Source organism: Cyclopterus lumpus, chromosome 7 (assembly GCF_009769545.1).
Source record: "Cyclopterus lumpus isolate fCycLum1 chromosome 7, fCycLum1.pri, whole genome shotgun sequence".
Taxonomy (NCBI): Eukaryota; Metazoa; Chordata; class Actinopteri; order Perciformes; family Cyclopteridae; genus Cyclopterus; species Cyclopterus lumpus.
In genome coordinates, this window is record NC_046972.1 from 5283227 (window position 1) to 5307467 (window position 24241).

At 43.3% G+C, this 24241-nt stretch overlaps 1 protein-coding gene across 5 annotated transcripts in view; it reads left to right on the plus strand.

Moving 5' to 3' along the window:
* Nucleotides 1-24241, plus strand: part of hdac7a (histone deacetylase 7a) — a 57924-nt gene that overhangs the window by 19647 nt on the left and 14036 nt on the right. For 4 of the 5 annotated variants that reach the window (XM_034536767.1, XM_034536768.1, XM_034536766.1 and 1 more), the window contains 13 exons: nt 16184-16374; nt 16476-16566; nt 17090-17210; nt 17411-17511; nt 17941-18063; nt 18365-18474; nt 19198-19299; nt 20369-20540; nt 21005-21210; nt 21563-21766; nt 22391-22610; nt 23418-23551; nt 23697-23817. In XM_034536767.1, the coding sequence (XP_034392658.1) occupies nt 16228-16374; nt 16476-16566; nt 17090-17210; nt 17411-17511; nt 17941-18063; nt 18365-18474; nt 19198-19299; nt 20369-20540; nt 21005-21210; nt 21563-21766; nt 22391-22610; nt 23418-23551; nt 23697-23817 (1852 nt within the window). In that variant the 5' untranslated portion in view covers nt 16184-16227. Of the gene's footprint in view, nt 1-8704; nt 9019-16183; nt 16375-16475; nt 16567-17089; nt 17211-17410; nt 17512-17940; nt 18064-18364; nt 18475-19197; nt 19300-20368; nt 20541-21004; nt 21211-21562; nt 21767-22390; nt 22611-23417; nt 23552-23696; nt 23818-24241 lie in introns of those variants that run through there. The other variant, XM_034536770.1, reaches the window with a different exon arrangement.

The following is a 24241-nucleotide window of genomic DNA, read 5'->3' on the forward strand; positions in this document are numbered from 1 at the left end:
TCACTTGCACCATTTCTAAATGCAGAACCAGTTATTTCTGCTCCAAAGCCGTGTGTGTGTGTGTGTGTTCATCCCTGACCAGAGTGCAAAGCATGTGCAGGAATGTTAATGTCTTCTTCCTTTGTTGTCCGTGCAGACAGCCGAGTGTGACTGTGCATATTCATGAAGCTGCCTTCCTGGAACACGTTAACTTTTACCAAGGAAGGAACATAGATGAAAAAACATAGGTTGAAGAAATGTAAAGGAAGCAAAAAGAGTAGAGAGATGGATTCAATGTGAATATACGGAAATAGACGTGGTGGGATGGGAAGACGTATTTAAAAAAAGCAAAAACACAAAGTAAGAGACGGAGGCAGAAGTCAGAGTCCTGTCATCCAAATCATATTTCACAAATACACTTCATTAATCTTTTGCAGTAGCAACAGGAGCTAAAGTTAGATGTTCATTATAAAAACAGGTCATATATGTTCCAGCAAACATAACATCTTTTATGGGGAATTGAAAAATTTCTCTACTACACTTAATTTATTACCTCAGAGAACATGAGTTTATGGTCTAAATCTCTATTTTTAAGTCGTCAATATAGCATGATGTTTGTTTAGTAAATGAAGACTAAATAGAGTAAAACAGATGATAAAGCACCGTATGCTTTAGGGCGTGGCTACCTTGTGAATGAAAGGTTGTTACCTTGCCGTTGTCCGTGTTTTTGTCTGAGAACTTTAACACTTTCACAGTTCTTCAAAGTTGATTGTGACCTTTTTGATCACCTGAAAGTTGTCTTTCTTATTCAGTGTTCAGTTGTACTTAGCTCCACCCTCTCATGTTACTTCTGGTTGCAAAAAAACAAGATGGTTAAAGCAGAAAAACAAGATTTGCGACGGCCAAAAGCCAAGATGGTCATAGGGGAAAAACCAAGATGGTTTTGGCCAAAAGCAAAGATGGCGACGGTCATAAAAAACACTGGCAACAGCCAAAAACCAAGATGGCGACAACCAAAATGCGGAGCTCGAGGCTTCAAAACAGTAGTCTACAAACCATTGGATGACGTCACAGTGGCTACGCCCATTTATTATAATCAGCCTGTGGGCTTCCTTGACGGGACTAGTTTTTTTTCCCCTTGGCATTTGTTTTGAAATACTTGAAAACATGTAATTGAACTGGAGGTGCATATGTGAACGTGTCGTCTTCGTTCAGCAGAACACATAATCAAAGTTGTGTTTTAAAAAAAACTGAGGCTTCAGCGGGAACACGCTGCTGATGATCTGCTCTCGCTCTTATCAGCAGAAAAGCCTTTGCTGCAGATTGTGGGTTTTTTTTCCGTAGCTCCCAATCTCTCCACCATTACCACAGGCTATCAGTGTATCAGCCACCACTGTTTTCATGACTCACTGTTTTCACCAGCAACATCATTCAGCTCCTTTCAAATCATTTCCCTCGCGTCGGAAAATTGTAGCGAGAGGGAATTGCACCACCGACATTAGAGAGTTGTTCGCGATTAGCGTTCGCTTATCCTGATTCCGTCATTGTGTTTCCTCGGGAGGAAGCGTCAGTGTATTGAGGGCCGTGATGACGAAGGTGGAATGATATCTGTGTGACTGTGTGGTGCGTTCTAAAAGATAAAGGAGGGAGATCCCTTTGAGGGGGCTGCTGCGTTGAGTGGCTTTATCTGTGTTGGGAAATGTGGAGAATGTGTCTGATGTTAAGAAGAACGTGTGTGTGTGTGTGTGTGTCCGTCCGTGTCCGTCCGTCCGTGTGTGTGTGTGTGTGTGGTGATAGCGAGAAAGGGAGCTTGGACAGATGTGTAGAAATATTGGAGTTCGGGTTGGCAGAAATATCATATCGTAATTTGTTCGAGGCAAATCTGATCCTTTCCCGATTCTCCTTCATGTTGGGTGTTAAATTTCTCAAGTTGCTGAGCAGTACCACCAAACCAATTGATTGCCCTCCGAGATAACAAACGCCACACCAATAAATTCCATTCCGAAATTGATTGTTCTAAGTTGTCTTTTTAAATTTCGTTCCTCCGTTCCAGCTCAGATGAAAACACAAGGGCATCACCCACTTCCTTAAAGTACGGAGATGGATTTATCATTTAGCAGCGCTGCCTGAATGCAGGGGAAACACCGGCGCCGTAGAACTGTTAATGATAGACTGCACGCAATACAAACGATCTCTCTGTAAAGGTGGAGATGTTCTAACCATCCAAATATGGAACGCCCCTAATTAAATTAAGAACGTCATCTTGAATTCTTGAAGGCACCTTGACGTCCTTTTCACTTTCAGGTGCAGTGGTTCTCACACAGCAGTGGTTAGAGCATGCTTTGTTTAGAGATCTGCCACAGCGTCAGTACATTCGCAGCATGTCATTCTAACCTTGTGTATAATGTGCAGCCACTGGTTGAGGCAGGGTTTGCTGGGAGCTGCCCAGTACGGCCGGCGCTGTTGAGCAGCTGTATTGCATCAATGAGAGGAAACAACGGCTTTGCCAAAGGGCATTTCCGCAGTACTCGTTTTCCACATTTAGCTAGATGATTGGATATTAAATCAAGTATTCTTGTCTGATCTGTATAATTTATGTCTCTAGAAGGTCACTTGGTGTGGAGTGCAGGGTGTCTTGGCGACTGGAGTTAAGCCTCTTTGTTGACACTGCTGAAGTGTCCTCGGGCAAAGCCGTGAATGTCTTCCATCCTCGGCTCGTCTGTTTGTAACCCTTCGTGACCATCTGACCTCCCGGCGGAGGGGCGACAACGTGGGGAAAAAAGAGAGAGAAGAATTTACCCACAGGGAGCGACACAGATGTCAGCAGCCAAAGCGTGACCGCTCCAAGAGAGGAATTTGGTGTTTTCTTGAAAAGTGTCAAAAAGCAGCTCTTGGCAACGTACACAAACACTTTTCCCTGAAGTAAAGTTGAGATCCGTTAGATTGCTTGGTGATTTAGTTTTATTAGTTCCTCCATGAAACAATCGGATGTATTGTTGCAAAGTTTGCTGTATTGTTCTCAGCCAATAGTGTTAATGACAGGAAACAGCCATGAGAGTGCCAGTCAGGCCCTGAGTACGACTCTTAGCTCTGCCTTTGTTGTCTGTGCAGCAGATGAAGGATTCACTGTCATTTGTCAAATTGGACAGCACACCTGGTGCGTGTGTGTGTGTGTGTGCGTGCGTGCGTGTGTGTGTGTGTGTGTGTGTGTGTGTGTGATGAATGAGTTGTTCTAAAGTTTTCAGCCTCAGGCAAATTGGAACACTGAGCGAAAGATGACGGACACATGGAATGTTTATGTGTGTCGGTGTGTGTGAACTGTGTGTGAGTTATGCAAATATATTTTTGATTATTGGCTTGCAGACATGGAATCCTAAAACACCTGTTTATTTGAAGAAGGGTGGGATGTAATTGCTTACTTGCATTCCTCTTTTACGAGCTCGCACGACATGCATACATCTAATTTAAAAACCCGTAATTTTGTGAAGGCAACATTGTTGCTTGCGATCACTTGTTTATTGAAGATACATTTTGCAACATGTCCGTCAACCCACGCGACCACATAGTTTGTAAATGTGTACCGTCTAATACAACCCTGGGTTAGTGTATAATAATAATACTCCTGGTTGCAAAAAGTGTTTGATTGTATAGAGGTCTATGGGAAAGTGACGCTACTCTCACTTGATTTATTTCCTCAGTAAACATGAGTTTATGGTCTTAATAACTGGTTTCAAGTCCTCTTCCATACAACATGATGTTCATTTAGTGAATTAATGTCCGGCTTTAAGTTCCTGGAAATCAGCGTCACAAACAACCTGACACAGTCCTCACACATCTCCATCATGGTGAAGAAGGCTCATAAATGGGAAACTTAAGAAGGGAGAATTCCAGTGCCATGTTCGTGTTAACTTTTACAGAGGAGCAATGGAAAGCATCCTGACTGCAAACATTACAAACTGGTGTGGGGTGTGCACAACTCAGGATAGGAGGGCTCGACAGCGGGTGATTAAAACTGCCCCAAAACCTAATTCGTACACATCGACTGAGCATCAGTGATAACGGGGAGAAGAAGAGGCCGCTAAGAGCAAAGGTGTTATTAAAAGACAAAACCCACCCCAGCTGCAACCGGTTCACCTCTGGAAAGAGATACAGAATAATCATTGGCAGTATCACCAGAAACAGCTTATTTCCTCTGGCTGTGAGACTTCTTAACTCATCCTCCATAGATAATTATATATATATATATATATATATATATATATATATATATATATATATATATATATATAATTATTTTTATTTTTCTTCCTATGTAGCAAAATGGGACTACAATCTAAATTGTGTTGTGAAACCCTGACAAATAAAAAACCTTGTAACTGTGTAACCTTACAAGCTGCTTGTATCAAGGACCTATGAGGTCATTTGTGGGAGAAGACGGTCTCCAACCTTTTTCCAGATGTTTATTTTGAGCTTCAACCAAAGCCCTACTTAAATCTAACAATAGTTCCTAACTGTCTCATTTGTCTCACCTCTGTCTGCTTTATTTTAATTGGTGCATTATTTGTGTTCATAACATTTCGCAAAGCTGTCTCTCCAGAATCTGACATTTAACCAGGTAAAATACATTTTAGGTGATAGAAAGATACCCCTACTGCACTAATCGTGGCCTTCGTAGACCAGAATGCATTGCAGAAAAATGTAAACATTATAACCAGCTACACATCGGCACCGCTGTGTCAAAGTACATCTTCTCAATGCCACTAGCAGGGCTGTAAACTCTTAGTCTTGTTTTTCAAAGGCAGAAACCCTGAAAAACCAGTATAGCACTGCTGATGTGGCATAACACTTCACGAATATAGTGAACATGATGACGGATCAGTTTGGAGATTGTGAGCATCTGAGCGTGGATATTTCTCCTGTTCGCGATAAGATAAAGACGGATCACGTGAAGGCCTGGAGCCAGAGATCTACCAGAGATACGCGGGTGATTTATACCTCTGGGGTCCTCACTTAACCCCCTGTCGATGTGAGCAGCAGCAAAAGGTCCTCACTAAAGAGGATCATCCTCATTTTGCTATCCTAGTGACACACACAACAGAGGGCAGTTCTTAAACTTGATGACAGGCACACACACACACACACACACACACACACACACTACCATTCACACTTGAATACTCAAGTACGCACCACTAGAGCAACATCATAAATATAGATATTGTTTGGCGACAGTTGTAGGCTGGCAGGCAGGACTACACACACACACACACACACACACCCACACACACACACACACACACACACACACACACACACACACACACACACACACACACACACGCACACAAAAACCCCAGTCTGGCCAGCTGCTATGGGAAGAGGAGAGGTTTTGAATGGGAGTGACAGCTGTGGATTCCTCAGCATGAAGGGAGGGGGGGGGGGGGGCATAGCAAGATGAGTTGGAAAAGGACTGAGCGAGTGAGACAAGAAAGAAAAGAGGTGGAGCGAGGCTCAATAATGTTTGTTTTCTCTTCAACCAAACTTAGATACTTCAACTTGACTATTCCTTTTTTTAACTGGAAGAAAAGTTGTGACGAAAACCTGAACTAAGGAACTATAGCCTACAACTGTATTCATTTATACTTTATTTGCCCCACTTATTAGTGAGCCAGTGAGGGCTGTCAGGTAACGTAGTACCGCTATACAAAGAGTGTAAAGAGATGTCAGCAGGCGTTCAAACAAACACAAGACTTTCCCCCAGAAAACCAAATGTCAAAGCTGACTTATTTGAACTCACTTTTGTTACACAACTAAAGTACCTACATTTAAGTAATCTACTTAATTGACTTACATACTTAACTAACGCCATAAGTGTTATGTAACAACGAAAGAAGCATACTACTTTAACCCAAACCATGACCTTTAACCCCAAACCCTAAACCTAAGTAATTTTATTTTTGCCAAAACTAAACCAAGTAGTTCAAAGGAACTTATTTTAACCCATACAACAACCTTTTCCTTAAACCTAACAAAGTAGGTTATTTTTGCCTAATCTAAACCAAGTAGTAAAATACCCACAACGCAAGAAAACCTTTGGGAAGATACTAAACGTTGAACGGGGATACGCAGTGTTTGTCTATGAAAACCTTTTGTTTTTCTTCGAACAAAATGACTTCAACTTATTTATTAATCACCATCTGATTTAAGAACGACGTGACATCCTTTGACGTTCAGTGACACGCGCAGTTCGGTTTGTTCTGTTAGAGCCTTGAGGTCTGATGGCAGAAACACAGAGTACCCACAGTAAAGACCATGTGATCCTAACTGTCAGTACAAGACTATTCATAGAGATCCTGTGTTGTGCAAGAGCCATTTAGCAACAGTGTGTGAATACAACTTCACCTCCTGCACCTTTTCCTCTTATTAGAGTAATACCCACTTAAGATAAATGCTCCACGACACTACACTAAACACTGATCGTTATAAACAACAGTGAATCAGCATATATCAATATCAATGTAAATGAAGGCTCTAAACTAAAGATGACTTGTTGGTCTCTCTTGGGCAAATGCTGCCGTTGCCATTCCCGAAGAACAGATCATTGTTTTTAACAAATGGAAGCAAGTGGGTGTTATCATGAGCTGCTCCAGAACAACATGGTTGAACAGACAAAGACAACAAACCGCGCCTCATCAACAAACTCAATCGTCATGAAACAGACAATCCTGGGAGAAAGGGGACGCCACATCACTGCACTTCCCCAAAACTGAAGTCAGCAAACTGTCGCATTGCAACACTATAAGAGTCAACTGAAATGACCCAAGCTGGGAATTCTTTCTCCTCTATATGGTATTAGGCAGTGATTGTAACTGGTCGTAGACACAATGTACTGTGTGTCTACACCATAGACTGTATATCGGAATAGACATAGTCATCGTGACCTCCCCCATTGGTTAACCAACTGACATAAATAGGCTATATACGTCTCTGGTAGTTGTTGTGACCTGTCAATCACAGTAAGCCCACCCTAAAGAATACTCTGCTTTATGTTCTATTTTCCTCAAAATGGGACCATGACCAATGTACTCAATGAACATCATGCTGTATTGAAGAAGACTTGAAACCACACTCATGTTTACAATGTTTACTGAGGGAATAAATGAAGTGAGAAGTAGTAATTTTCCCATAGACTTCCATACAATAGGACAACTTTCTTTTACTGGTCAGTTAAGAGAATACAAATGTGAAGACACTTCTGCATCGGCTTCACTCGGTAAAACCAGAGGTTGCCCCATGGTCTACACACACTTCTACCATTATGTATGGATATTTAAAAAATATAAAGTATAGTATAGTTTGATGATAACAAATACATTCATACTATTTCTGCAAAATATGAAGCTACAGCCATGAGATGCTTAGCTTAGTATTAAGACTGATAGCAGAGGGAAACGATTATCGTGTCAATTAGTGAGGTCTAGTGGTGTTTGGAGGCGATTTTCTTTTTTAACGGAAGCAGGCTAGCAGATCCCCATGCTTCCAGTCTTTATGCTAGGCTACGCTAACTGTCTCCTGCCTATATAGCTTCATATTTAGTGTCGAGACATAAGAGTCATCAGTCATCTTACATAACTCTCGGCAAGAAAGCGAACAGGCGCATTTCCCTACATTATGTGTTATTCATTTAGTATAAAGAAAAAGTTACATTGTCATGTTCAACAGCGGTGTTCTTGGCTTCTCTATGTTGCAAGTGGTTTTACTCACAAACCCCTCCAAGTATAGCAAAGCTACTTACTCTTAGCTATAACTTTATTAAGTCATACCAGATTTTTCTCAGCCCATCCAGTCGCACAAGAACTTGAAAGAGACGAAACAACTTAACTGGATTGTCAATAGTTTACTTAGTAGATTTTCCATGTGCCTGTAATGGGTGTGTTTATGTTTGTGTTTCTGTTCAGTACATTGGTGGGTTGCCTTCAGGGCCACTGTTAGTCATTAATCTGAGTTAATGGATGTCAAACCCTCAGCTTTTCACTAAAGCCATGCATTGAGAAGAACGGGAACATTGATTTGGGAGGCGGTGTGTATATCTGAGCATGCAGTCCAGTAGGGAACTTCACCGCCGTAGGGGCTCAAGGGCACTGCGGCAGCAGCGTCACGGCAACAGCAGGGGGAGGAGAGGGGAGGAAATGGGAGTCTAAACTCAGCTCTTAAACAGGAAGCCACCCTGGTTCTCCCATTGTTGTGTTTTTATAGACTCAACTTCCTGCCAGCTCGACCACCCCTGTTACCATGGTGGCAATCCCTGAAGTTTATGGGATGGATTATAAAGATCTGCAACGAGAAAGAGCTGACACCGGTCACAAGTGTGCCAATTGAAAACATGGTAGAGTGAAAGAAGTTGTTGTGAAACTGGGTCTTTATAAAGTGTAAAGTCTTAAACTGCCTCCAGCAGTGCTGTCAGAGGTCTAATGTTTCATCACATCGTTCATTTCTTGCTAACCGTTTACAGTCTGCACTTACTAACATTTTGATTTCATTTAGTCTTTAATTTGATTCCAGGCAGCATTTTAAAGTGAGTTTCAAACTCTTTCAAAGTCCCTTTCTGTCTGAAGTCTGCAAGCACAAGGTGCTTCCACATGTGTGAATGAAATGATGAAATCAACAGTTTGAGTCGGACAGCGTCAATAAATAGAAGGAGGGAGGGATGGAGGGAGGAGAAGAAAGAGAAGGAGTTAAAGAAAAGAGGATGTGGCCGACAGTAAAAGATGACTGGAGGGGAGTGGAGCTCTCTGTCTAATTATAGATCCTGCTGTGAGCTGGCTGAGGCAGAAGTGCTACTGGGGTTTTCACACAGCCGGATATTTACAAGACAGAAACACGGGCATGTGCCTTTTGACTGTATCCACCCGTTCTTACCTCCGTGTGCCTGCGCGTACGTGTGCAGTCGGTGGCCCCTCCGGACGCCTGGATCTCCAGACCGGGAGGTGAAAAACCTGTTGTGCCAAACTCCCTGGGGTCGTACTGGGAAGCGCGTCGGTGAGTGCCCGAAGCAGGAGGTCGAGGGTGTGAGGGAGGGGTGAAAAGAGATTGTCTGAGACTTCTTTGTGCGCTGCCTACGCAACGTTTAGTGTGTGTGTGTGTGTTTGGACTAACAGCAGCCTTAGATGTTTATGGAAACTCAATGAGGACTTTGGAAACTGGACCCACACTGCATTATACATCAACCTTCCTCTGTTACTGTCACACACACACACACACACGCAGTCATTGCCGTCTGTGCACACGTCCATGTGTTCGGCTCTATTGCGGTTCCGTCCGGGCGGTGAATTGAAACGCACCTCTTACACGGGAGCTGTGTCTGGTTTCGGATCGAGGCTATTCTGGGTGTGTTTAGTGTCCCACATGTTTGTTCCTGTGAGAAAGCTGCTGTATACATCCACTTGTTGCATCTGTCTCCTCCACATGTTTTCTAGCCGTGGCTTATATGGTTACAGGTGGAGCGTGCAGTGATTCCTCGGGTGTCTCTGTTGTTCTCCACACATGCCCGGGCACCGATGATAAATTGAGGCAGTGTTTATGAGGAAACGGCAGGAAGGTTAAAAATGCACTTTCAGCATAAAGTTCAGGTTTTGATTTTTCTAAATCAGGAAGTGAGGAATAGTGAGTGCCAGGCGATATACAACTGCACAATTTGGTACCGGCTGAAGAGGAACACAATTTTAAAAATGTATAGACTGATACAAAAATAATTTGTCTCAATCATCACTTATGACCCACTAGAAGTGTGTGGCTGTGTCTGCCCGCTGCCTGTATTTTCTTATTTATTTCTCATAACTTTGCTGTGTTCTGGATGTTTCGGGATTTGGACCCCCCCCCCCCCCGTGGAGGTGTAACCCCCCCCAGCAGATGAGCAGGGTGTGCAGCCCTTTCCTATTGTCAAGTGGTAGACATGTTCCTGTAATGAGCAAATACACGTGAATTTGAAAATGGAGATGTCTAGTTTTCTCTTAGACCACTTGAATTACAATATGATGATAGGTTGTTATGGAATATGTAAAAAATGACTCTGTACCCCCGCTTCAGCTCTGTAGGTATTATCTCTGATTCGTGCTCTGCCAGAAAGGTAGCACTTGTTGCTGAAGGAAGCTGTCCTTTTAATAGTTTAGACACTCTGCATAACTCTAATCATCAACAATCTGGATGATATTTATTGTGTGAGCGATTTATCGAAACATTTCAAACATTTGCTGGTTTCAGCTTTTCCAGTGGGAGAATTTGTTTATTACAGTATATTACAAGTTGAATATCTTTGGGTCTCAGACTTGAATTTAGTCGCACAAAACAAGCGATTTTATAGACTTTCCCCCGGGCTCTGTGAAAAAATAACAATAATGAACCTATTGCTCAGCAAGTTGCATCCCTAGAAACTAGGTGTGTTTGTTGAGAGAGATCTCATCGCAGTAGTCACGCTATCTCATCTTGACCATGAAATAGCTGCTGAGAATCTGAGTCAGTCAGAGTGGCATGCTGCTCTGGAAAAACGGGTTGAGGACAAACAACATATCGATGCGTTGTTCTGCCAGATACTTATTTGATCAGAAGACAGAAGCATATCTTACTCGCAACAAGTTTGTCAAGAAGTGACGTCAAGAGCTGACCACTTCACATCCAGCCCAATGAATCCTGCTGCAGTGTGTTATGTTTTATTGTTTTCATTATTTTGCTGATTATCATGCGTCGTCACTTCAGAAAAGCCAGACTTACACCTCCTGCTTTGACCCTGTGTTTGTTTGCTTAAGATGAAATTGGAACTGTTGAGCTAGAAAGACTCACACACACACACACACACACACACACTCGCGCATGTGCACACACACTCATTAGTGGAATGAATACATTAGTCGAGGTGTTCTAAGTATGTGCAGCTGGTACGTTTTGTTTAATGACACTAATAGGAAGCAAATTGCATGTTTCATCTGCACAGAGAAGAAGACGTGTTGGGTTGCTCATTCTATGCAAATAACCTTTTCAACACACACACACACACACACACACACACACACACACACACACAAAGACATTATAAAAACACAGCTGTATGCCGCTCCAAGCATGAGGAGAAGAGAGCGGTGGGGAGTGATAGAGGTGGATTCAGCAGTGACCCCCCCGTCTCAGACCGTAACCCCTTTTTATTTTCTTACAGTTTCTCCTTTTTTCCCCCCGTCTGCTCTTATTTCACTTTTTCTGTTTTCAGTAAATCTGCTTGTGACTCACCCAACCTTTTTATTTTTTTAAAGGTCCTTGAGTCTTCAATTTGTACTAACCGCCTCACACGTTTTTCTTTCTTCTAATTTTTCAGTTATTAATGAGGAAGAGAGAGCTTTGTATATCCTTGTCCAACCGGTAAGACGAGTCCCGAGTCCAAGTTGGAAATTAAAGAACAGAAAAGGGAGGAATTAATTATGTTGTTCATTCTTTTGTACTTCTGCCCAACCTCGGGGAGAGATCCTTCTTCACTTAATCTCCCCGAGGTTTTTTTCCTTTTTCATGTAAGGATTGTAAAGCCCTCTGAGGCAAATGTGGGCTGTTCAAACACAATCGAATCCAATTGAATCCGTAGGAAGGGATTACCAAATGTCAGGCGGAGCACTATCTCCCTCAATCTACCTAATCTCCCACATAAATCGGCACAATACGACGGTGTCCACGGCCAGACGGGCGGTATCGCACTGTGTCGTTGTTGATTTCCATAATGACACACCAACACTCCTACCCAAAGTAAACCGAGCTTCACACTGCATTGTTTCAAGAGGACCTGGACTTCAGTCCTGGTGGGTTTTGGCAACACTTGCGGTTCCTGCCGGGAAACAACAATTTGCGTTTTGATAGCGCAAGTCTCAAGATTTCCATCCAAAATTACACACCTTGGGCAACTCAAGTCAGAAATAGAATCTGAAGGAGGACAGCTTGTGTACGAGTCTCTCTGTTAGAACCGGGGGCTTAGTTGTGGGCTTCACTTTGATTTAGTAAAGAAGACCATCAGCAATGCTGAACTCATGAGAATGTTGTCTTCTGGGTGCCTGGGTATGCAATTTGGCGGACTCCGCCAATAACAATGACAACTGTACAAAATGCGAAGACATTGATCTGCTGTTTTATTTATTTATTTTTTGACAGCCATAAATGGTAACAAATGGGTTTGGCGTAATGCAAAAGTTAAGAAGATAAAAGGAGAATAACTTGAAGGTCATCTTTGAATACCAACATATATAGTTGGTGGTTTTAGTGTGAGACTAAAACAAACAGGACTGAGGCAACTGGCCGTCTCTATTCACATCTGGAACGACAGTTGTAAAGGGTGGCGGTTTTTTTTTTTTTCAAAGTAGAGACTGAACTTACTTGCCTTTCCAGCTCTTCTCAAAGAGGGGGGGAGAGAGAGAGAGAGAGAGAGAGAGAAAACCGGCTATTTTAATTAAATCAACACAGGATCACAACCGCGGGCTCAGAATCGGTTGTTCCTCTCCGAGTACGGCGCGCAGACGAAATGAACTGCAACGGAATACCCTCCTTAAAGAGGACTAAAAACATTAGAGCCTAGTATTACATGGAGAGACCCAGGAGAGAGGGAGTTAAATGTGGTCGCAGAGGTCCAGAGACTAAACCACGACACGGTTTCTAGTCTTAAAGTCATGTTGGCTACGGGGGAACAGTGTTATTATCAGCGATTTTAAAGTGGTCAGAGAGATTGTTCCTCAACCAGAGGAGCCAGATTCATATGCTTAGCGAAACCATTATGTACTTCCTGGTGTTTTTATAGACGGGCCTTTTGAAGAAGCTGAAGCAAGTAGCTTTCCAGGTACCTGATAAAGAGTGTGTTGTGGGCCAACGCGCGATGATTAGTGCTGCACACCGATGATGGATGAAGGGCCTCACACGTCTGGAATCGTATGAGGAGTGATAAAGTCATTGCTGTGTGGAAGCTTTCCATCAAGCTTTGTTTTTCCTGGCGTCGAGTCAACACCTTGTTTGCATGCTTTTACACACTCTTTATGATTAGATTAGATATACTTTATTCATCCCCAGGGGGAACATTCTTAAATAAAGAGAGGTGTGAGCTGTGAGCAAATAAGGAGAAACGTCTCTAATAAAATGGTCCCGGGGGGAACACAGCCAGCGAGTTAATGAAAGCCGCTTCACATTACAATCCAATACGTTTAAATGCATCATATTGAGCCAAATATGTGACTTATTAAAAGATTTCCATTGCAGAGTGATTCCATGACTATGTCATTTCAACACAACACAAGCAGGTTATTCAATATTTTGTAATGCCGGGGATTTATTAAAGTTGAACCGTACAGTGCTGAGGAGCGATAGTGGCTACAATAACACAGTGAAGAAGTGGTTAAGCTGTCTCTTCTCTCAGCAAACCCCAAGAATTAAACAAGCAAACCATTCTGCATCCTCCCATTATTAATCCCAGCACTTGCATTTACTTTTTGCCAACAGCTCGAAACTGGGTTACTCCAGAGGTGTGTGTGTGTGTGTGGTATCGGCCTTTGTTTCCTTGTATAAGCATGTTCTCCTCTCCTTTTCCTCAGAATAATAGCTTTGTTAGTACTTGCTGTCATTGCAGAGAATATGTGTGTGCACAACGGGTTGTGTGTGTTTGAGTTTGTGCGTTTGCCAAGGGATTTCTGTCATTCCAGCAATGGTCGGCATTTAGACTGTGCCTCTGTATTTGTACCTCCTAATATGGAGGAGTTCTGACATTGCACACACACACACACACAGTGCTATGTAAGATTAACCCAAACAACGATGCTACAGAAACTCCCAAGCTCACTCTGTGTGTGTGTGTGTGTTTCTACAAGCACTTCCGCTTGTAGAAACGACGGCAAAAACACATCCGTCTTTTCTGTTTTATTATATTGCCTTTCACCCATTTCCAGTGCTGCTGTTGGCAACTGGCCAACCCCCTCTGTGAATGACATTTACTTCACACACTGCAGCCCAACATCTGAGCACCAGGCGCAGCAGCACAGAGATGATGTCACACCAAGTTATTTCGCTGTGTGTGTGTGTGTGTGTGTGTGTGTGTGTGTGTGTGTGTGTGTGTGTGTGTGTGTGTGTGTGTGTGTTTTAAAGTTTAAGGTTGAAGTGTCAAGGCAGGTTTGTGCGATAGGTGTTTGCTCAAGCCTGTCTTGTGTGTGCAGCTGTGTACAAGTGTGTAGTATGTGGATGTGTGTAAATATATATATTTACACATACGCATGTGTGTGTGTGTGTGTGCAAAATACGTGTGTGTGTGTGTGTGTGTGTGTGTGTCACAGAAATCACCCCCAGTCCTTTCCCAAGCTGTTGCCTTCCTGGATCCTGTTTTTAGCGCCGGATGAGACAATCTTTCCCATTGACTCAGCTATGCAATGCAAATAACCCCAACAGCATGCAAAGAGAGAGCGTGTGTGTGTGTGTGTGTGTGTGTGTGTGTCAGAGACAGTTACACAGATGGAGAACATTAGCTTGTTTTCAAAGACAGAACTTTTTTTGTCACTGTGTGATAGTAGTTAAGATGTTAGGCAGACATATTTAGCAGTTGATTTCATTGCTGTCGGTCAGTTTCATCGTCGTTTTGTAATTATTTCCACTGGAGCGGTTTGGGGCTCAGTGTGCCGCTCGGTGCAACTGTTTGGGTCTTTGCTTGAGAGCAAGACTCAATTATCTCAGTTAGGATAGAACACTTGTAATCTCAAGCGTTTCACATCTACATTAGACCACTAAATGCATTTTGGTAGTTTGGTAGAATACTTTCTTGACGTACGATGCACACATTGTACATTTTGTACCATGTAGGCTTTCAGAGAAATACAAAAAACACTAATTTCCCAAGGGGAAAATAATTAATGAATTAAGTTTAAAATATTTTTAGATTTCTTAACACGTACATTTCTGCTGTTACATAATGTCAATCATGTAACTTAGAAATATCTCCTCATCATTCTGTCTGAAAGCCCCAACATGATAATGTGGTAGACTTTCCCAACTACAGCTCCCATGAGGCTTAGACTGTTAACCAACGGCTAACACTCATGGGATATGCTAACATAATTATTGTTTTATCTTCGTTGAAAGATGAGGTGCTCAGATTTTGCTGATGAGTACACATGTAGATAGTCATGTATCATAAACTATGTACAGAAGGCCCACTGCTTTTGGTGTACAATTCAGTAAATAATTAAATAAAATCCTTTATGAGAGTATTCATTGACTTTGAGAGGCTAGGAGAACATGCTAGCTTAAAAAGGAGACAGGACAGTAGCCACTGCAGTATAGCTAGTAGTACCTGGTAGCCTATGCTGGGCCTTAATTCAGATACTTCCTTTGGTACACTTCCTTCTCGTACACTTTTTACACTCTGTAGCCTACTTACTTGTGTAGTGCGTGAATTTTGACATTGTTGTCTCACTCACCGGAAATGACGTTTGCCAATGTTAGCCGTCTAGCTGGCTTGCAGCATTATAATTTGCGGTAACAAAATCATTACAGACTGCTAAATCAACCCACTCAACAATCCCGATGACTTCCATCCGGCAAACAACATATATTTTGAATTGTTATATAATGTGGTGTTGGAAGCTCCCCTTCCGCTACGCAGCCAAGATGGCGTGGTGAAGTGTCCAAACGCAACCTTTTGAATGTTTCATGCATTTCCAGGTTACAGTCGTGGTTGCTAACTAAAGGAAACTAAAGCTAAATGTATGTTCACCTCAACGGACTCTCAAGCTACAGTTTAGGGTTATTGTGATTTAAACCTAGTTTACACAGTAAACGGTCCTGTCTTAAGGGATGTTTACTGTGTCACAGTATCTTGAATTGGAACGTAAGTACATGGATCGACAACCATAACCACACAATTCGATTTTTAGTTAGCTTTGTGTTTTAGTCTAGCCCGCTTATATGTAGTCAGCTTTACCTGAATGTTTGAAATGGTGGAACATTTCTGTTTTATGAAATTCTGGTTTATTTCTTCTTTACATGTTTTCTCAAAAACACTGCTTCATTGAGCCTCTGTTTACATGCGCTTAGTGTTTTTTCAGATAGAGTTTCCAGCATAGTATTGTGTGAATCGACTGCTGTTAATGGGGATGAAGAGAAGTGACGCCCCTCTCCTCTCCCTCCCCTCACCCTTCTCTTTTCCCAGACTCCTCTGTGGCAGTGCAGGTGTCGTACGCAGCCTAGTTTCCCATGGACCTCAGGGTGGGAGAGCGGGGGATGCGCCCTGGTTCAGACACAGCGCTTCTCACCCCGCTACACCCGCCTTTACTCCTCACCCCGTTCTCCCCTCAGCCCCGCACCTCCTTCTCCCAACAGCAACTGCACCAGCATATCCGGGTAAAGGACATACAACATAGAGATTAGTTAATCTTACATGAGCATTTGCTTTATATTTGTTGCTATAATATGAATGTGTTTGTTGGGTTTGGGGGGGTCAGTTTAATATGGAGCAGAGGAGGCGAGAGCAGGAGCACCACGAGAAACAACAGGAGTTGCAGCAACTAAAGCACAAAGACAAGAGTCAACAGAGTGAGTCAATCCACACACACACACACACGTTACTCCAAATTTCCGTTCACACAATTGAAGTTGTAATTTTATTTTCACCAAGCGGGATATAAACCTATTTCCGTGACTGAAAGTAATAATGGCCCAGTTTGTCCCCTGAAGAGATCATTTTTTATTGAACGGTGTTACTCCACTTCCAAAGCGTTGAGGCGAGGGCTAAATATAACCTGACAAGTGAAGCTACAACAGGGGAGTTAATTATAGCTGTAGGTCTGGGCGCATAAAGTCACTGGGTCAATATTGACTTGATCACTCCGTGCACCTCCTGTCACCTCCGTGTGCACACACACAGAAATATCAGCCAACACGCTCTCAAGTCACCTGTGACTTTTCCCTGCATCACACTCTCTCAACCATGCACAGTATTCCCCTCCTCAGCATTGTTTAGTCACTGTGTTGTCCCCTTTAATTTCTTTATGATGAACCAGTTGGTGAGTCCTTCTTTTAAGGTTTTTGAACGGCTGCTGGTGCTTTTGATTGACAGGTGCGGTGGCCAGTTCCGTGGTGAAACAGAAACTCCAGGAGGTCATTCTCAAGAAGCAGAAACAGGCAGCGCTGGAAAGAACTAACTCCAACACTCTGACTGCATCTCCTGTAGCATACAGGTGACACCAAATACACAATATCAAAACACTAAATATGCATCACGATCACACTGATTACACTGCGTGTCTAATAATTCTTTAAATAACCCTTTGATTTCATGTCAACTCCAAAAATCATCGATAAACTTCAACCATATGTGGTGTGATTATTTCCCCCCTAATGGTTGTGTGCCTTGTTTGTGCACGTTGTGTTCTACCAGAAAGCTGGGCCCGGACCCCGGAGCGTCCTCCCAGACTCTGGTCTCGTCTCCGCCACAGCCCTCTCCTGACCGCTCAGAACGGACGCCGCTGCGCAGAGCAGGTAAAACATCTGACGTCACAGACCTTTAACCAGAGGCAGGGACTGAACCGCCATCATTAAAACATTATGGAGTTGTAAAGTGAAGGAGCCAGAAAGACTCGTATTGGTTTCTACTTTTTACATTCAAATGTCTTTTTACACCAGTCAGGGGGGGAGCAGTTGTGGATTTAGTCCCACTCTCTACTTCAGGCTATTGTAGCATTTAAACATTAATAACACAAATTAGCACAGCCTATGTGTTCTGTCCATGTTTATGGTCAAACATCAGTCATGCTTGTTGACTAATATTATCCACTTTTCTTTTGTTGTCCATTCATTGTCGTTTTTTTTTCAAGACATTTAGACATGATTTGGAAAAGCACAGGTCTACAATGTAATATTTGCATATAATTGCAAAAAGTAACACTAAATGTCGCCCTGAATTGTTAGCGTCTGAGCCCAATCTGAAGGTGAAACACAAGCTGAAGAAACACCTCAACACCCGCAAGAGCCCGCTCACCCGCAAAGAGAGCGCCCCGGCCACTGTCAAGCACCGAGTACCTGACACACTGGGTAATCATACACACACACACACACACACACACACACACACACACACACACACACACACACACACACACACACACACACACACACACACACACACACACACACACACACACACACACACACACACACAAATAAAGGAGTGAGTGGAAACGCATTATTGTTGTTTTCATATGTGACCAGGTGATGGTGTCCATTCTTTCTTGCTGTGATTGATTTAGGAAATGATTCAGTGATATGGTCGAATGTAACGTGCATACGGTGGAGATGCTCGATCTAAACGCACACACTGCTTCTCTCCCTCCAGACTCCTCCCCCAGCAGCAGCAGCACTCCAGTCTCTGGCTGCAGTTCTCCCAATGACAGTCTTCCCAATGAGAATGGGCTACTGCCATCTGCAGGCGGACTCTCGCATGAGGTTAGCAACGACACACACACACTAACACACACACATTATTGAGTAAAACTAGTGAAAACATCAGCTCGAGATGAACTGAAATCTAATAAATAAACATGTTCTTAACACCAAATTAGTCCTTTTGTATAGACGTTTTGAGAAATTTCCGTATCTTTTCCATAGAAAACCGGATTGATCGTTAAGAAATCCAGATAGAAGTTGGATGGATAAATGGAAAAACATAAAACACTAAAGCCACTTTTTGCCTTTCAGAAAGGCACTTATAATTTAAAGAAGGGAATAAATTAGCATTTGAAAGACAAGTACGCACACGCTTTGATTAATAATTTAAAAAGCGATGTTGTTTCATGTACATGAGCTGTGCCAAGACGCTGAGTAATGACATGTTTAAGGCAACGACTCGAGTGCAGGAGCACTGAGTTTGTCAGCTGTTTCTGCATAATTCATTTAATCACATGCAGTGGAACCCAGTCACACCTGCTGTGGAGGCCTGACTCATCATTCTCCGGTGTCAAGGAGCACGCCACCTTGATTAGACTACATTGGTTCTGATTTACATCAGCACTGACGTTTGTTCAGGAATTATCGTTATGGGATGCATAACCAGCACTGGCCTTAAATGGTTTAATGGGATTTCTCTTAACTAGAATCATGGATTGTATCTGCATTTCAGATTGGAATATATAAATGCATTATGAATTGTTAATTGTGTTTTTTTTCCAGGCTCAGAGGCTGCTGCTAAGAGATGGCACCATAGCTAACTTCACCATCCAAAGTCCCTCCACTCTGCCCACCATCACACTGGGACTACCAGCCAACGCCAGGGTAAACACTGCAACACATATCTAGCATAACAGTTCTTCGTTTCTTTACTTTTCCGTGAAGCAGGTGAGCTTCACGGACATTTAGAAAGGTTTTTTCTTTCTTCCTAAATTCTTCGTATTATCGAGGATTCTCTTTCTACTCTCGAGAAGCTGTTGTAAGACCACAAGGGAAGATTTGCCACCTTTTTGTATGAGGATGTCTAATCAGTGTTGATGGTAAATGGAGTCGATTGGGGCGATACTTCCCCACAGCGTGTGCTGTGTTGACAGAGTTCGCAGCTGCAACATAGTTCCTCTTTCCTGCGTCCAGCGCTGCTATTTGATGTGGGGAAGAACTACAGGCTGCTGTTTCAGCTGGGAGTTCTCATATTAGTTATCTTATTTGTTCTCTTCGCATGTAATCAATACATTGTGAAAATGGCATTTTTTTTGTAGAGGATTTTGTGTCTTGGCGGACTCAGATATTCAGCCGTTTTTTTATTCAAGCACAGGGCCAAATAAAGGCAGCGCAGGGCTTCGTAAGAAGATATGGCCGTCGGGGACCCTCCATGCAATGCATCCTGGTCCATGTAGGCTCGCCACCTTTCAGGTGGCTGTCCACTCATTGTGTACCATCAACACTGATTGGACAGCCACATACAAGGTGGCACATTTTCCCTTTTTAGGGAGTGGTGTTTTAAGACGCAGTGTCTGTGCAGCAGTCTGTACAGTATAAACGTCATTTACAAAGCTCACATAACATAACATAACGTCTCCATGGTTTGAATACCTCAGTGAAATGAATGAAGGAAATCCAGTTTTAAACAGGACTTGAAGCATGATGCTCTTTTAATGCTGTTTCACTATTGCATTCCTGTCTTAGTACTGTATATTTAAATTTAAAGTGTCTCAAGTTATAACCAATCACGTCGCCTGGACAAATTGTTTCGTACCATCGGAAATGATCACCTTCTGTCAACATAGTGGAATATAATGATCTCATTCTATGTCGGCCAGTAATCCAGTTGTGATAATGCGTCAAACAGAATGTAATCTGTTGCTGTAAATGCTGAACAACTGTCTGTGTGCAGGCCGAAGGAGAGCGGTCCTCTCTGAGAGTCGGCCGGGTGCCAGTGGTTACAGCAGGGGGCTCGCCGGTCTTCCTCCCCCCGAGCAGAGAGGACCAGGCTGGGCAGCGGAACCCTCATCTGCCTCTCATCATCCTGGAACCCTCTGGACTGGTACACACTCCGCTACTCACTGGTGAGACACACACACACACTGACACAAAACCAGCACGTGCACACATGTAGGGGCCGAGAGCTCCACTATTTAGGATGATGGAACACTAAAGAGGGATGACTTATTTCACTTTGACGTTTCTGTAACTGATCTTTGACTCTATACACGTGAAAACGTTAATTATACACATCCAAGATGTGACCAAATAGCCACAGAAGGACACATCATGAACTTTCACCGAACTGTTTTTTAATTTTCCGGTCTGGGATGTTAGAGCCCCACCCAGTGGTCACATTTAGAATAACACTGTTTTCTTTGACGGATAAGCACACTCATTCAGTGTATTAGGGGCCGGTTTGACATTGTTGCAGCTATTGTGTGTTCATTTGTGTGTGAGAAATTGTATGTGTGTGTGGGCACACATGTTACTTTTGTCTCTGCTCACAGAAAGTCATTATTATTGCTCCTTTTGTGTCTCTGACCAGTTCAAGGCATGGACACCGTCCAGCTGCAGTTTGCCCCCCAGTTAGACCACCTCACCCCAGGAGGAGCTCATCCTCACAAGCCACTGAGCAGAACACGCTCGGAGCCACTCCCCCAGAGCCCGCGGACCCTTCACACACACCTCCTCCAGCAGCAGCACAACACGCAACTACTAGAGAGGCTCAAACAGCAAACTCACCTGGGCAAGGTATGGAGAAGTGACGGCACCCAGTAACACACGGGCAGTCTGTATCGTCCCAGAGGGAGATCTGTTTGTTGTGTTAATGGTCACTTTTTTTGTTTTGTAGACATATTCAGTCTTTTCATATTCAGTGGTTATGGGTATCGTAATGCCTAACGCATCTATTAACACTATCAGTAATAACAGAAAAGGAATTCCGTCTCTTGGTCTTAGTTCGAGTGAAACAACAGTAGCCTACATCTGCATTTCCGTATGTGCACTTTTCAGCCTGCTGTCACAGGAATAAATAAGTGCATATTTGTCTTTATGGTGTTTTTTTGCCAACTTACATTTTTCCAACTTGTATGTGCTCGTGCAGCTGATGTCTAAGTCCAGCGAGAAGCCCAGGCTGCACCAGATCCCCTCTGAGGACATGGACTCTGAGGAAGGTGGCGGGAGGCCGCCCACAGAGCCAACCTACCAAAGCATAGTGAGGGCGGAGTCACTGAGGGGGGCGGAGCCGACAGCATCCAAGAGCCAAGAAGAGCAACTTAACCTGCAACATGCACTCATACTCAACCAGGTTGGAAGACACATGAGATACACACACACACACACACACACACACACACACACACACACACACACACACACACACACACACAAACACACGCGCTCAGAGAAAGCAGGTAGATGGGATTGAACCACACAGTTGTTGTTTGCCCAACAGTCCTGTAGGGGGCGTCCTAACACTTGCATGTTAGGCTAGTTGCCTTTGCATGGCTTTTGAGGTTTTGACTGAATCAAGGCGGTTATTCTAACACGATAGTCACTATAAATTGAGGTATTACTCAGAAAGTGTGTCAGTCTCTCGTCAAACCGCATAATCTGGAGTTTACGAGTCAGGTTTTGAAAAAGGAGCCCAAAAAAACCCTTTTTATTGACGTTACACTGGAAGAAGTGTGGCTTTCAGCACTTAATATCAGCCTTGAACACAAATCACTTGGAGAGTTTTCGAGCGATGTACGGCTGCATACCATATGTGCAGCAACGGAACCCATCGAGCGCCGATATCCATGGTTTAGAAAAAGGCCCTGTGCAGCGCATGCTCTGCTCTTATCCCTGAAGTCGGTTTTGTTTAAGAAATGTAGTTAGAATTATGTCAACGATGTTTCACCTCTTACCCCCATACTCACCCTTCCTTTAGTCGTTGCTATGGGAGCAGCAGAAGCAGCTGCAGCAGCTGCATCGACAGATGGAGACCCTGGCGGTACCCATGCTGCGGGGCGGCGGTGGCGGGGTTGGCAGTGGGCTGGGAGTCCATCGGCCCCTGTCACGTACACAGTCCTCCCCAGCCTCCACCTCTCTCACTCTGCCTGAGAAACCCCTGAGCCTGGACGGCAGCAGCAAACCCCGCTTCACCACTGGTGAGTCCGATTTTTTAGAATTATGATGATCATTCTCTTCATGATGTTTCAAATTCAGGCCGCCCCCGAGGCTCAGGGGTTAAATCGCTTAAATCGGGTTAAATACTGAATAAACAAAACATCCCCGGGTTGAGGGCGGCTGTGGAAACTTTGTTGCATGTCGTTGCTCACCTCTATTCCCAAATTTGTGTCGCTAATAATAATGGAATCAAAATTATATTTCATATAATTCCCAGTATTTAGCACCGTGCACTGACCAGCAAAGGTAAATGTCACGCTTAAAAGTGAGGGAAAATCAAAAATCAATGGCTGTCCCCCACAAATTAAAATAGCACATACATTTAAGAGCTTTACTTTCACTGTAATGTAGTTTAAGTGTAAAACAGTGCCGTCTTAAAAGTGTTTTAAAGGAAGGAATGACTTGGCAGCTGGCAGCAAGGCCTTCTTTGTCTAATGGATCAATAAAAACACTACGTTTTGCTTTTGGGGTGAACGGTCCCTTTGATGGTTGCCGATGTTCTGTTTTCGAACGTAATGAAAAATGTAGACGTGGCAATAAAATCAAGAAAAAACAGACGAAAAACCATAAGTGCCGCGTTGTGTGCCAAAAATATGTTTAAGTGTAATTATATGGAGAGAGAGAACAAAGCCACCTGAGACAACTGGAATAAATGTTTAGGAAAGTGATCAAGGGGTCAGCGTCAACAGCACTCCTAGTGTGAATATACTTTTATATTTGTTTGGCCAACATGTTGAGATCAAATCTGTATTTTGTTTTTGTTTGTTTGTTTGCGTGTGTCCGCGCAGGCCTGGTGTATGACTCTCAGATGCTGAGGCACCAGTGTACGTGTGGAGACAACAGCAGTCACCCAGAGCATGCTGGGAGGATACAGAGCATCTGGTCCAGACTACAGGAGAGAGGCCTGAGGGGACAGTGTGAGGTACGGTCTCACCCCGGTCTGACCGTCACAACGTACATCTGATGTGTCTGAGCTCAGAGAGGTTGAGCATGCAGGCACATGAGATTCTGTCTGTCTTTCTAACGACATTATTCGTCATGTGTTGCACGTTGTCCCGTTCGTACAGACGATTCGCGGTCGCAAAGCCACGATGGAGGAGCTGCAGTCGGTCCACACCGAGCGCCACGTGTTGCTCTACGGCACCAACCCGCTCAACAGACTCAAACTGGATAACCGCAAGCTGGCCGGTATGTCGCGTAATCTCAAATCTGAGCCAAATTATGTTGCTTCAAAAACACTTTTAATTGAGTTACCAGTGAACATGAGAGACATTAAAGCTATCTTAAGACATTAAGCTCCGTAAATATGATCAGAAACATCAATACCAAACAGATGTTCCAGATGTCCGGTTCCTCTCAATAGCAGAGCTATAGCGACATAAAGAAGTTTTTACAGTTCTGACATCAAGTTATGTTCATACGTTTGTCTTTGAACTACATTGATTCAGTTCAAAAGAATTACAAACTGGATATGTTATCGCAAGTGCCATTAATACGCTCTGGGTCAAATTCACAAAAGGATTGCACAGCTCCCTTTCAAGGGTGACTTCCAAGCAAATAGTGCTCTTGTGCAATTTCACACATATTTCAATTAGGTCATATTAATATGTTT